Source organism: Phragmites australis, chromosome 1 (assembly GCF_958298935.1).
Source record: "Phragmites australis chromosome 1, lpPhrAust1.1, whole genome shotgun sequence".
In the NCBI taxonomy this organism is placed as follows: domain Eukaryota; kingdom Viridiplantae; phylum Streptophyta; class Magnoliopsida; order Poales; family Poaceae; genus Phragmites; species Phragmites australis.
The window spans coordinates 33,137,590-33,152,305 of record NC_084921.1 but is presented as its reverse complement, the minus strand read 5'-3'; the positions used below and the strand labels follow the sequence as shown (position 1 = coordinate 33,152,305).

At 42.2% G+C, this 14,716-nt stretch overlaps 1 protein-coding gene across 7 annotated transcripts; it reads left to right on the top strand.

The window, feature by feature from the left end:
* Window positions 1-3,084: 3,084 nt before the first annotated feature.
* On the top strand, window positions 3,085-13,205 carry LOC133915824 (zinc finger CCCH domain-containing protein 8-like). 7 transcript variants are annotated; one of them, XM_062359170.1, is made up of 12 exons: window positions 3,085-3,427; window positions 4,663-4,904; window positions 7,621-7,674; window positions 7,754-7,852; window positions 7,938-7,994; window positions 8,078-8,314; window positions 8,719-8,756; window positions 8,853-8,899; window positions 9,659-9,792; window positions 9,874-9,927; window positions 10,063-10,164; window positions 11,856-12,290. In XM_062359170.1, exons 1-12 carry the CDS (start codon window positions 3,235-3,237, stop codon window positions 12,153-12,155), a joined length of 1,557 nt encoding a protein of 518 aa, XP_062215154.1. In that variant the 5' UTR covers window positions 3,085-3,234; the 3' UTR covers window positions 12,156-12,290. The 7 variants fall into 7 exon arrangements, with proteins under 7 accessions (XP_062215154.1, XP_062215146.1, XP_062215169.1 ...); XM_062359162.1 differs by having other exon boundaries at window positions 3,086-3,427; window positions 7,935-7,994; window positions 11,856-12,288; XM_062359185.1 differs by having other exon boundaries at window positions 3,088-3,427; window positions 8,096-8,314; window positions 11,856-12,274.
* The last annotated feature ends 1,511 nt before the right edge of the window (window positions 13,206-14,716 follow it).

Genomic DNA, 14,716 nt, shown 5'->3' with positions numbered 1-14,716 from the left:
CGTCTTTGAAGAGTTCTTGGGTTTATATTTTGCATTGCGGACGACCGCAACGTGAGTCACATGTTACTAGAGGCAACTACTACTTGCCAATAAGCATCACATTTAGGGACGGACATTGGGTTAATACGGATATTTCAATTCGGTTTTTCCGGTATATAAAAATTTTGATTTTTAAAAAACAAGAAATTGATTTACCCCAAGAATATAAAAACATAACATAATTAACCTATTTATTTCAGATTTCGGTTTAACCAATCTTCAAGGTAGAAAGAAGAGGGTTTGTCACGCGGATGAGGAGCAAGAGAATATGGACCATATGTGTGAGAAGTATGGGTGAGGGGTAGTGCATTACGGACTATGGTGGTTGTGAAGTGGAAGTGGTAGGTATAGTTATTGCGTGGGTTTATTGATTGATAGAGAAGGTATTTTCTACAAGGTATACATCAATTTGATTAATTAAATTAGTTCAATTTTTGGAAGATAAAAACAAAATTACTAACCGGAAACTCAGTTAGTAACATTTTAGAAACTGAACAGAGAATCGTAAATCGAAGAAACAACAAAAATTGATTATTGGTTTTTTTTTTTTCATGTTTCTGATTATTGGCCCACCGCTGTAACATTATGGGCCACTTCTTCCCCCAACCAGGTTTGCTTCTTGGGCTTGTTACGATTCTTTGCATTTCTCTAGGTTGGTTGGTGCGTCTTTTTCCTTCCCCCTTCTTTTTAGCTTCTTAACTTGTTGGTTTAGATGCCTATTAAGGGAGGCAAAGTAATTTGAAATCTCAGTTTTATAAATTACGATTTATCTATACTAAAGGTCTGTTTGTTTCAGCTAGAGATTCTGAAAGCAGCTTATAAAAGCTGGATTGTGAAAAGCAGCTTATAGAAGCTGGATTGTGAAAAGTTGGATTGTAAAAAGCTAGATTATGAAAAGCTTTTAGATTATAAATTTTAAAAAACTTTGATGGGCAGTTTAGTAAAATGGACTTTCACAATCTATCAAAAGCTGAGAAAAACCAGTTTCTTAGATTCCCACAATCCAATCAGCAAAATTTAAAAAGCTATAACCAAAAGCTGTCTGTTTGTTTCAACTTCGAATTGTAAAAGCTGAAAGCCACAATCCGAAGCTGAAACAAACAGGCCCTAAAACCATAATTAATTTCATGATATAATTTATTATAATTTTCTATTCATTAAACGGTAACTTTTCAGTATTTTGATAAAACCAACTAAATGTGGGGTTTTTTTTTCTTTTCCTTTTTCCCTGTTTTGGGTTGGTGGGTAGTAGATCCGTTAAAAGAGGAAAGTAGCTTCAGGTTGCTTTTAGATGGCAGGTTGAAAACCAATACGAGTTCTTTTTCGTAGTTTTAAATCTTAGTTTGATATTACATTTCATCTATACTAAATTACAAGTAACTTGACAGTGCAATGTTTTGTTCATTAAACTGTAGCTTTTTGGAATCTGTAGCTTTCCTGTATTTTGATAAATGTAACTTTGTGTGTTTTTCCTTTATTTTTTCTCCTTTTAGTTGTTAAGTTGGAGTCCCGTTATGGGAGGCAAAGTAGCTTCGTGTTGCTTTCAGATAGCAGGTTGGAAACCAATATGAACTTTAAGTAATTTGAAATCTCGGTTTCATACATTACATTTTATATGTACTAAATTTGTAATTAATTTTACAATGCAATTCTTTGTTCACTAAACTATCACTTTTTCGTATTTCAATAAAAGTAACTTAGTGTGGTTCTTTTTTTGTTTTGTTTTGAGTTGGTGAGTTGGAGACCCATTAAGAGTGGTAAAGTAGCTATATGTTACTTTTATATGGTATGTTGGAAAATAATATTAAGTTTTTAGTAATTTGAAATCTCGGTTCCATAAGTTACATTTCATATATACTAAATCTATAACTAATTTCACAATGTAATTGATTGTTCATTAAATTGTAGTTTTACGGTATTTGATAAAGGTAACTTTTTTTGGGTGGGGGGGGGGGGGCGGTCCCTTTCTTTTTGTCTTCTTTTTTTAATGTTTCTTTGAGTTGGTGCGTTGGCAACAAGGAGGCAAAGTAGCTTCGTGCTTCTTTTTAGTTGGCAGGTTTTTAGATGTGTAACTATATCACGAGGTACCGCTACTAAATCCATCCTTGCTCATATGCCAGCACAGTAGCCATGAAAAAGATTGATCCCCAAACATGCATTCTCTTACATGCTAAATAAGATTAATACTATGATACATATAGAAAATACAATGGTGGATGTGGAAAAACGGAACAATAGTTGAGGATATAAAGGTCGCATCGCTTGATTACTGTAGTTTATAATTATAGAGAGAGTAGGGAATCAATGAAAAACGAAAGGGCGACAAAATGAACCACCAAGAGTGAAGATGTGACCAGGCATACGGAAGTGCCTCCACCAACAATAGCTCACATCCCCGCTCTTAAAAAGACAGTAGCCAAATTATATTAGGCTCGCCAAGCCACACCCTAGAGGAGCTCTTTTTCGTGTCCCTGCTGCTGCCAGGTCATCTATTATTCTCGCTGCCTAGGCCATCTCAGATCTAGCACGATGTAGAAGATTCGCGGGTGGTAGTGTCACTCCCAAGAGGTAGTCCCTCTGTTGCTGCGCCCGCCCTAGTGGGAGCTTGTGGTGGTGAAGGTGGAAAGAAGTTTTAAAAATCCGATTTTTTGAAAGATTCATTTTTCTCATACAATATGTGTCCATGTTATCTTTTATTATCTTTCCTACATATGTTAATCGTTGGATAAAAAAGAGACGGTATGAATTAGGATCTCGCAAAGATATTTCACGTGAGAGTCTAATAAAACTTTCTTTCGGCGAAGGCACCGCTGGGAGGCAGCTCGGCTACTGCGATGAACGTTGCAGCGGATAGCGCGTCTACCAATTCTCCGCGCTTCTTTGCCCTCCTCTACCCGGTGACGGTGAATGACCAAAAATGGAATGCAAGGCACTCTTCAGACAACTTTTTATCAGAAAAAGATGCGTATAGTACACGTCTCTAGCGCGCTGGTAGGTGGGGTCCTTAGTTGCACAAGGAGCAGCGAGTAAGAACAGCTATCGTGTGAGTGTTGCGTGCGCACACCCAAATAAAGAACGAGGTATTATGAGGCTTCTAGACAATTTGCTTTCCAAATAAAGCCTCCCCACCATCCGAGCGGCGGCCTCCTCCCCCCTACCGCGGCCCGCTCGCGAGCGAAACCCTAGCCGCCGGCGATGTCGGACCCCTTGTACCCGTACATAGGCGGCGGATTTCCGGGAAGCGACGGCGGGCCGCGGCGGCGGCGGTACTCGGACTTCGAGGTCGACCTCATCGCGGCCCGCTACACCGGGGTCCCGCCGCCCTACGCTTCCCCCGCCGACGTCGGCTACTTCGACGCGCAGGTCGGCGCGAGGAGATCCGCAGAAGGTGAGAGCGGCTCTCTCCCCCTGTTTTGGTTCATGAGCGGGGTTGCCCCGGGTCTGCGTTCGTTGGATAATGCCACCGATTTTGAGCCGATGCATGGGCGCCGCCGCGCCTCATGGCCGTTTTCTTTCTGGAAAAAAAAAAGTTTGTTGTGTTTGCCGTGGTTTACGGCAGCATGGCTGTTTATTGGTGCAACATTGAGCATGATTAGCAATTGGTGGAGGCACTTGAAGCGTGTGTTGGTAGAGGGTATAAATTGTCGGTTGGGTGCTGTTTGTGTTTTTCTAAATTGTATTGTTTCCTATATATATAGTACTTACGAACATAATATTACTTTTCATGGAATCACGTGGTTACATAAAACATCAATTGGAAGACATCAGCGAATGGAGAAGGGTAAGGGAATTCCACAATTTAGTATCGATAGCGCCAATAGCTTCTGAATTATGCCTGTCTCGTAGCTTCTCGGGTGTTGACTTGTTTGAAATTGTTGATGCGATTATGCAAATGAATTGCAGAGTGGGAACATTTTGTCGTGTTCAAGGGTTATTTGCTGTATGATCTAAGCAATTAAGGATCAGTGGGTCACTAGCCTAGCTTCTCTGCCTGCCCCCAAGTCAGCAAAGCTTTGAAAAGAGCTTTCTTGAGTAGGTTGAGCTCAGTTGTATATGCATTGGATTTTCTACTATGGGGGAAATTAAATGGTAGTCATTTTGATTTCGAAGGGTTTATGGTGGTAAAACCTTCAAACCTTTTGTGTATTTTTGGCGGTTTCAAACATCTGGGACCCTCATGTATGGAATAAGTTTAGATGGGAAAAGCTAAACTTGTAATTTCGAAAGGGTTAGTGAGTAGTAATTGTACTAGAATATTGGGAGGTTAGACCCTATGATGTGTGCGAAGGTGGAAATGTTATTGCCATATTTTTTAGAAAAAATGCAAGCCAATTTTCAGGTAAGCTCCCAAATGTAGACGCCCTTAGTTCTTGCTATTCTACTGTGTTGAAACATAAAAAAGTTACATTTTTCAGTATTCCTAAAGAGAGTAACACTAAGTGGTGCTCATAGTCATACAGCACTAGTGCTACGTTTTCCCTTTTTTATTTTTTCTTGTAGTAGTATGACTTTTCCTTTTCATAACTATTTTACTTCCATTTATTTCAGTCCTTTGTGATTATTTTCACTATATGGTTGTCTAATACACCTAGCTTATAAAGTTCTTTTGTATGTCTACTATAGTTCTCTATCACCAATCTTTTATGGGAAGTCATAGTACTATTGGCCAGAGTGAGGCTTTATATTCATCAGATACTATGGTCAAACGCCCTAGGCTTGAAAGCAGCCTTCCTATATATCCACAGCGACCAGGGGCAAGGGACTGTGCCTTCTATATGAGGACCAGAACTTGTAGGTATGGAGAGGCCTGCAAATTTGACCATCCACAATGGGTTCCAGAGGGTGGGGTTCCAAATTGGAAAGAGGTGACTATCTATCATTTATTATTTGTAGAGATCTATATATTTATTACTTCAAATGTTAACTCCTAGTAAAGTTGGTTTATTTATTAATTTTGAATATGTATACCTTTATGGCTTTATCTTGTTATTTCCAAAACCATGCTTGTATTACTGTTAGTAGGGCTAGCCACGAAAATAGAGGGTAAGAACACAGGTAGCTCATCTCAGTATCTGCATGGAAGTGTTAGCCAGATGCATTGCTACAAAACTCAAATGTTTTTTTAAGAAAAAATCACTTGCTTTGGACAAAGCAAGCTAAAGCAGCTAGCTGCAGCCTGCAGGGTAGCCTGGAGTTTGGTCGCACGGCGGGAAGTGTTTATATAAGCCTGCAGGGTAGCCATTACATCATCCTCGGCAGAGTCCACCTGGATTTTCAATCTTTGTTTAATTCTGGCAGATGATTTTTCACATAGACTCATAGAGTTGTTACCCATGCAGCCACTTAGGGATCGTAACATGCAAATTGGGGACGGTAAAACAGTTGGTTTGGATTTTCGATACACAATCTCTTAATCTGGAAAAGTTACTAAAGTACCCCTAAGGGTAACCAATTCTGTCTAGTTCAAGATTTGTACTCGTTTTTTTAGAAGATCATGAAGTGGTAGAGCTTATCCACTTGTGTCCTGGAGGTCCTGGATTCGAATCAGCCTCCTTGGAAAATAAAAAAAAAGCAAGGGTAAGTCTGCCTAGAAATTCTCTTCCCCAGAGGCAACAATGTGTGGGAGCTTTCAGCACTGGGTACACCCTTTTATTAAAGTATTGCTCTTTATCCTACCCCAACTTTCTTGTGATTAAAGAAGGCATTGTTGTAATATTGTACGGTGGCTTTATTACTGGGTGGATTCTCTATACATTCTTGCTTATTTTGCTCTTTTGGGGAATCTCGAGTGGCTAATAGTGATTAATCTCTGCTCCAATACTCCACTAGCAAATGGCTGCTAGCATGTAATTAACTATCTAGGAATACATTTGCCATTATGCTGCATTTTTAAAGTAACCTCCATTTTACTAATTTTCGCGTATTTACTTATTCTGTGATTCACACCAGTAACAATAATACACTACTACTTCAACTAGAATCAGTAAAAAGTTCTCCATGTCTTAATTTAAATTGGATCAATTATTTGCGACTGACTTGATTTTGTCACATAGGCAGCAATGCCAAACAGGCCCTAGATATTGTCTATTATACGTGGATCCTCTCGTACTTTTCAGTTTGGATCTGGTGTTCTAACGGTAAAACGTAGGTGCCCTTTAAGGTGAAGAAGCCAGTTCAGTCTGGCAGGCCTCCTGTTTAGACCTGTCCATATTTGATTCAGAAGTTTCCTTTTTGGAAAAAAATCACTTTTGTCCCCCTGTGGTCTATGCTCTTTGATAAACAAAATGTCTCCTCCATTTGGGTCATGACAGAAAAAAAAACTCGTATAGATTTAAATCATGTTCAGATATTCCTCACCTGATAAAATAACTCTAGTTACAAATTAATTTTAATTTATTGATATATTAAAATTTAACAATTTCCTAATTTGCTCCTGATATTTGTTTCCCCCTTGCATCTAATGAATATCTCTTGCCTCCTCCCTATCCTCACTTGTCCATGATGCCCCTTGGATACGCTTTTCTGAACACCCCTACACTACCTGCCATTCCCCGTTAAATGCGCCTTGGCATGCGCCTCAGTGCACTAAGTCATTGGGTCTGGGACTCTGAGTTGTGCATGTGTGCAAGATAACCATTTAGTAAATGAATATTATCCTATCGTTTGCATCTCTACACTAACTATGCACCATATGTAAATTCATCAAGGTCATACATGTTTTGGGCTGTATTTTTTCTCCACTCCTATGTTGCTTTTTTCTTCATTTCTGCCTTCCTTGTCATGCCTCGGCTTTCTTCCTTACCATCCTGCTGCAGAAATATTTGGGCTCGTCATCACCATGCCATCCATTGTCATTTTGCACTTTTGGCTCAATACCACTTGCAACCTGGTTCCAGTCCTTTCATTTATTCTAATCTTGCCATGCTGGACAAATGGCACCCTGCACATTTGCATTACCAAGTTGCGCCTCACCTCTCACAGCTCCAACTGTTGCTGTCACTCCCCTTATTTAAATAGTATTTGACTAATACTCCCTTTGATCCAAAATATAAGTCGTATAGGCCATCGACACGGTCTACAAGGTGACACTTTGACTAAAATATCTATAAAAAATATGATATTTCAAATAAAAAATTATATATTATGAAAGCATTTTCGTGATTAATTTAGTAACACCAATCTTACGTTGTCAATCTATGTAATTCTTTATATGTTGATGGTCAAACCTAAAAAGGTTTGACTGACAAGAATTCTAAAAGGACTTACATTTTGGATTGGAGGAATACTTAATCTGCTGAAATGCTGATAAACGTCAACAATTTGTGTGTGGGGGCACGCGTATTGTGATAGTAATTGGAAACCGAGGGCTAAAATAACAGTTCTTGCTTTAATGGGATTGTTGTTTCTTTATCAACATTTTCTGAAATTTTCCTGCCTCTTATTTGGTCTGCGCTTTCATATTTCGTGTTTTTCTGTCTTCTGAAATAATCATCACAAATCACAATAGCATGCAGTTGTACCTTCTGTTGTTATCCTCTAAAAGATCCTTTTTTCTGTTGCTTGCTTAAACTTCTTTTCCAGGTTCCAAACATTGAAGACTCTTATCCTGAGCGACCAGGGGAACCAGATTGTCCTGTAAGCATTTCATACCCTTGTTTTAGAATCTGTCTGACCAATATACTCATAATATTTTCTTGATATAATGATAATGCAGTATTTCATAAAGACTGGTAAATGTAAGTTTAAATCTAACTGCAAGTTCAATCATCCAAAGGAAAAGGTGAATGCATTAGAGGCTGGAACAGACAATGAAGTAAGTTGATTAAATTTAATGACTGGATTTTACGACCCTCCATGGTCTGAAGTCTCAATGACTATGCTTTCCTGGAATGCAGCAGTCTCTAATTGCTGACAGCGCTATCTTACCAGTGAGGCCTTCTGAGCCACTTTGTTCAGTAAGAAGTTCTACTATGCATTTATTATTATCAATAATAATTATTATTTTCTCATGGCATAATGCCTAAGTTCATTTATTAAGTGTGCTTCTCTACTTCAGTTCTATGCAAAAACAGGCAAATGCAGATTTGGTGCAAAATGCAAGTTCAATCATCCAAAAGATATTGAGATACCACCTTTCAGTGGAAAGGAAACCATATATACAGCAACCGATGCAGCAGCACACAATGTTGCGGCAGATGGTTCAGTTCCAGCAAAGAAGCATGCACAAGCTGCCCCTGCTGAAGCGCATAACGCAAAGGGGCTTCCTATAAGACCAGTATGTGTCTATGAGTCTTATCAAGCGATGTTTCTCTTTTAGCTAGAGTAGTAAACTTTAGTTCTATACCTGCTGTAAACTTTTTTTTGCTAGAGCAGTAAATTCCCGTTTTGTACATGTCTTTCTTTTGGAAACCATATCAATAAGTCCGTTGCAAAATTCTGCAGCAAAGTTAAACATGCTCTATGCCTGTTGCTGTGCTGCACATTCTGCGGAATCAGTAATCAAGGCTTGGTGTATATATGCTTTTTATTAGTACAAAATATTATCTCTTTCTACACTCTAGTTCCGTTATTTCATATTATCAGAATACTGCTATATATTTGTGTATATCATTATAGTTTAATGCTACAGTTTCCGTTGAACAAGCCGTCTTGCTGAATACCTTTTGTCCTGTATTGCAGGGTGAAGTTGATTGCTCATTTTATATGAAGACAGGCAGGTAGCTTCTTCTCAAGCAGGGCTCTATCTTAATTGACTTCACCTCTTTTGCATATGAGTTTGAAGTCATCTAACATTTTGTTTTGCTATTTTACAGCTGCATGTATGGTTCTGTATGCCGCTACAACCATCCTGATCGTCCAGGTTTGTCTTTTCTTGTCATAACTAATCATTTGCACTAGATAAATTATCGTGACATCCTTTGGACATTTTTAAATTTTCATCATGTTACTCTTGGAAAGGAAAGAGACAGGCATCACCAGCAGCTCACTCTAATCAAATTTATAATTTAGCTTTAGATGTGTTGACCCTGTCGAATACAAGATTTACCACGTTCAGGATGCTGATAACTCGTGGTGGTATAAAAAGGGCTAACCAGAACTACTGATATTAGATGTCAAATTTTTTCCTTATATGTCTAGGTTACTCATTTGCTTATGGTTTGCAAGACGCTGACGTCTCTTCCGGATTATAACCCTTGTCCTGTAGCTGCTTTTGAATGGAACGCTAAAATATCTCTGGCCTTATAATGCAAATTTTTTCAGCCAAACAAGCAGCAATGCCAAAGTAGTTTCTGATTCTATTTTCAATGCTCAAACATGTCTTTGCGTTGAACTTATCATATTCAATCTAGCAACAGCATTAGCACTTAAATTTAGACAACTCCTCAATCTTGGGTGCAACTTACACATCTTGAATCTTTTTAGACTCTTTTTTCCTTTTTTCTCGAACACGTGTCGTTGTATTAAGTAGATGAAAAGCAATTGGCCAAAATAAAACACTCGCTGTTGAGAGTGGAAGAAAAAAAAAACACACGCACACTCCCTTCTCTACTTGAACATTCGCACCACAGACTAGGACCCTGCGGGTCGTTCTGATGATATTATTCTGTCCCTTGTGCAGTTGTAGATATAGCATTGATGGCTCCAGTGGTTCAAAGTATTCTTCCTACTGCAGCACCCGCTGTCCCTGCGGCAGTGCTAAATCCAGTTTCAAGTTTTCTGCAAAGCTTTGATATTCATGCGACCCACGTGCCGGTAAGTGTAAGCTAAGAAACTAAATCAGAAAGTGTTGCTGTCTGACACATTTATTGATATGCTTTCTTTTGTAAAACACAGGTTGAACCTGAGCCAATCATCTATCCTCAGAGACCTGGAGAAACTGTTTGTGATGTATGTCACATAACCATTTCCATCAATGTCCAATTTAATTCATCTATGCGCTGGATATTTTTTACTTAGCAATTAGATGCCTATGTGTGCCCTCACCACTTCTGTTGTTTTTTCCTTGTCTTTTGTGTGATGCAGTTCTACATGAAGACAGGATATTGCAAATATTCCGAGAAATGCAAATTTCACCATCCTCAGCAGACTGTGACGCTTACTCTTGCTGGCCTTCCAAGGAGAGAGGTAACATCGAAGAATATCCTGCTAGACTGTTACTAGTAGCTTAAAAGCTACAATTCATTCAATGGTTTTAGCTAAATTGTATCATATCCATATGACACTGTAGTGTCTTGTCAGTCGTTCTTTCCCCTTACTGTGCCGACCGCCGCCCTTAGATGCCTATACCAACAAGGATGATCTGTAGCAGGCTGCTTGACCATGGACAACTGTTATCTTGCCAAATGCCATCGTCCCATCATCAGCAGTTTCATCGGAGGTCACGACCAACACTTCTCGATGACCATCGGCAGATGAACACTCCTGCAACATCGCCTACACGTCGAACATCAGCGCTCCCTCTATGTCGGTCTTCCACCCTATCTCGACGCCAGGCGGTCATGTCTCTCTAGATGGTCAGATTGCGCAAAGCGAATAACCTATTATTATGGCAGCCCCTAGTGTTCAGGAGGAACACACGGCCGCTACACAAGATTTTGTGGTGTCCGCGGTCACGACGTCCCTCATCAAGGCTTATGACACTTTAGCAGTCGTGGACTCTTGTTTGCCACCTGCGATCGACTTGGAGATCACGCCTGGAGCAGGAGGCCCTAGGGCATCTCCAAATGCTAACCCCACAGGACTGCCGCCGATCAAGCGCCTCACTAGAAAGGAGATTATGGAGAGTTAGTGTCTCAACCTTTGCCCTCAGTGCGATGAGAAGTTTTGCGACAATCATGATTGCAAACACCTATTCTTCATCGTGGTTGGTCATGACTTCATCAATGATGATCCACACTGCATGGCACCACCAGCAACAACAGGTCGTGATGTTGCTGCAGGCAAGGCCAACGACGCCCGGTCCTTGGCATGGTGTTCCAAGGTTCAGTCGCAACAGTCTACAATGTTATGACGATGGGCGCTACCAGTTCCTCCAGCAACCACGACTTTGTCAACACCAAGCTGGGCATTGCTACTCCAACATCAGCAGTTTCATCGGAGGTCATGACCAACACTTCTCGATGACCATCGGTAGATGAACAACATGCCGTGATGTTGCTGCAGGCAAGCCAATGACGCCTCGCTCCATGGCATGGTGTTCCAAGGTTCAGCCGCAACAGTCTACAATGTTATGACGATGGGCGCTACCAGTTCCTCTAGCAACCACGACTTTATCAACACCAAGCTGGATATTGCTACTCCAACATCCACTTCAAGTTGTGAGGATTACTCCGTTGTCACCTGTCGCATTCCTGCATGCATCGGCGGCCACACCATTGCACAGCTAATTGATCCTGGTGGACCGAATGATGTGGCTGTCACCAGCTCCTCCATCTCCACCACGATGAATCTGGCGACCACAGTTGCTCGACCTTCATGCATCCAGTAGCCATCAACGTTCAGGAGAAATGCACGTCCACCCTTCCCATCCACATCATCTCCAACAAGGTCGTCGACATCGTCACACAACATGATTTGGAGATTGTTGTTCCATCGGCAGCCCTGCCTACAACCATCGTGTCACCAATCTCCTCCATTCGGATGTTACGCAACGCACCAACCTTCACCTATCAGCCATTGCTTGCCTCGCTCCTATGGGAACCAGGAGATCATGTGTTGCTTGTATGATCTCCAACTCCCCTGTTCAGCATTTGATGGACTTTCATTGCATGATAGATATCAACATCCAGAAGGTACATCTTAACTCTGTCTTGCAGGAATTCAACAACGAGCACAACAACGGTGTATGTGGATTTCAACATCTCCAGCACAACACACGATGTCGTCATGACCCACGTCTTCATCACACTCATCGTTGGGTCTACCTCCTTCACCTATATCAATGGCGATGCAATCATCTACATGCTCCTTTGATTCCAGGCCACCGACATTATCATCAATACAAGGCGAATAGAGTTCTTCATCAACCATCTTCGGCCCTGCCTCATCACACCAAAGAGCCGTATGAGAGCAGAACTTGTTTTTCAATATGGGGCTTCCTCGGGTTTCGACCATAGCCCCTACTTTGCAGCATACGGAGCTTTCCCCAATTAGCAGCCTAAGGATGAGTTGCAAGTGAATGGGGGGAGAGATGTCATGGGTCAAGATTCAGCCCATGGTCCAATAAGACCGGGCGTTTCTTGGTAGTTAAGTAGATTAGGGTTTTTTTAGAAGAGGTCAAGTTAGCCTCTCTGTATAAAGAGAGATAAATCATCAATAAAGAGATAAACAATAATTAAAAGGAAAACCCTTTTTCGTCTAGGCACCTCTAGCGCCTGACCGATCCTCTCTCTCACACCGCCGGCTCCTTGCGCTCAAAACACTAGGCACCGTCCACCATAGCTGCCAATGGTCGTCATTTTTTGTGTGGAAGATGCTGCTACTGCAAACTGATTTTTATAGATAATGTTTTGTCAAACCGTTGATCCACTAGTAGCCTGGTGTTTGGACCAGTGAAGGGATGACGTGACCGGGTCCACTCACCAGTCTGGTTTAAAAGACTATGCGGTATAGTTCCTGTTGGTGAAAGGTCATTCACATTCCAGTGGCAATCATAGTGACCTCTATGTTCATTATTACTAAAAATAAAATCTACCTATTCCATTGCTATGAGCTTTTGTGATGTGCGCTTTTCTGTTGGGACTTTCTTGATTCTTTTTTCCCATATGCTCTTATTTACATTTATTCACCTAGTTACCTGCTTCCAGTAGCCAATGGCTACGGTTATTGAGTTCATGCCTTCGTGTAGGGCATTTGAAATTTTTACGCGAAGTGGCTGACACTCGACTGATGCTTACGCAGGACGCCGAGGTTTGTGCCTTCTACATGAAGTCTGGCACGTGCAAGTTCGGTGCGCACTGCAAGTTCGACCACCCTCCCCCCGAGGAGGCTATCGCCAAGCTTAAGGCAGCCGGAAAGGAAGGTGAAAAGAAGGCCGAAGGACTGAGCATCGTCCTGAGCTAGGCCGTGACGGCTCATCCTATGTACTCCTTGCTCCCACCATAACACTTTGCGAAACGCTCTGTCGTGTAACCGCTACAAGAGTTTATCGGAGCCTTTTGTACTAACGCCTTATTTTTCGCCTGGTTGCAGTAGTCGACAGTAGTCTGGTAGATGGTGCCATGTCCTGCTGCCTACTGCAGTAACGCTTCCTTGGCCTGATGGCCTCTACCAGTAGCTTATGCGCCGCAGCTTACCAGAGTTTGGGAGTAGTGTCCCCGTTGAAATGTTCGATGCTGTAGCCGAGTGAGGCCATGCCGGGGGCGCTTTCAGTGACGCGCGTAGGGTACCCGTGCTTGCTTCGCTCCATGTGGCGCCCTGAATTCCCAAACAAACGCTTGTGTAGTAGGGTGATAGGCAAGAGTCGCGCTGAATGCGCGGCGGTCAAGTCGGCAGAAGCACCAGCGGGCAGCAACCCCAGTTTGCCTGCCAGTTCTCTCGGTTGGTAATGGTATGGTGCCTGCTGAATGCTACTGTGCGGTTCGTCACCCCACTCTATGTGTGGTCCTTGACCTTATCCTACGGGCTACGAAAGGATGCCAGGCCCAGACAGGTTATGCGCGAGGTAAATGATCCCCCGAGGCGTCACGTCGGAGCGGAGGCTAGCTCGATCCGGAAAGCGACAATAATTGGCTTCTGGCCCTTCCTTTATTGTTCCTTCCTTACGGCGCTTCACGAATCACGATGAACCTGGTACCGTAAAGGCAGCCAGTAGGCTGGGAGGGCATCAACGCGCGTATACCTAGGGGCCATCCAGCTTGTGAGGAATCTCCTGCCTACTCGAATCTCTATGTATTTGTATTTGTCCCCAACGTGACTGTGTGTGTGCCACTGCATATGGATGCAGATCGTTGTCTCCGTCACAAACAAATACTGTATGCACAGGGAAATGCTGGCCAACTTAGACCGGACTATACCATGGCCAGGGTTTCCATTTCCCGGCTTCCAGACAAATCCGGGTACCGAAGCAACCAACACAAACAGGTTTTTTTTCTTCTAGTAATCCGTTTGTTCCTTCCATTTCTTCTTCCTCTCGATCGAACCGTTGCTTTTTCTATCCCATCATAGCATTTGTATCTAAGCGCTAACAACTCTGCAACTTTTTGTCTTGGTTTAGCACCCGTCGTCGAGCCATGGAACTCATGCTCCATGCATGTAAGGTAAAATTAAGGGAAACGCTGTTTCCCTCACTCGATCAAGCTCGGCCATCAATTTATGAACAGATGGCTCTCGTCTTATCTTCTTTCTCCCGCTCGCGTAACGGTTCTTCTTCTCCACATTGACAATGCAGTATTCCTCCCCGCTACATGCCTCCTCTTGTTTTCATCGCCCCCACCACAAACCCTGCCCACTGTCTGCTTGCTGCCCGTATCACCATTGTTGCCTCGCTACACCGCCAAGCCACAGCTCATCATCGGTCTGGTCGCCACACTTCAGCCTCCCTCTAACCCTCGGTGATGGTAGTATGGTCCAATCTTCCGAAAGGTTTGAGATATGTCGATTGGTGGAGTTTCAACGTTAATGGTTCAAAGGCTCCGATCAGATCAGATCGAGAACCCTCGTAACCAATACACCACTA

What these genes read in the sequence shown, in the direction of transcription:
- LOC133915824 (XM_062359162.1), top strand. Translation starts at nt 3,235, where the DNA reads ATGTCGGACCCCTTGTACCCGTACATAGGCGGCGGATTTCCGGGAAGC. An exon ending in AGGCTGGAACAGACAATGAA is followed by an intron (nt 7,853 to 7,934) that starts GTAAGTTGATTA and finishes CCTGGAATGCAG; the next exon opens with CAGTCTCTAATTGCTGACAG. An exon ending in CTTCTGAGCCACTTTGTTCA is followed by an intron (nt 7,995 to 8,077) that starts GTAAGAAGTTCT and finishes TCATTTATTAAG; the next exon opens with TGTGCTTCTCTACTTCAGTT.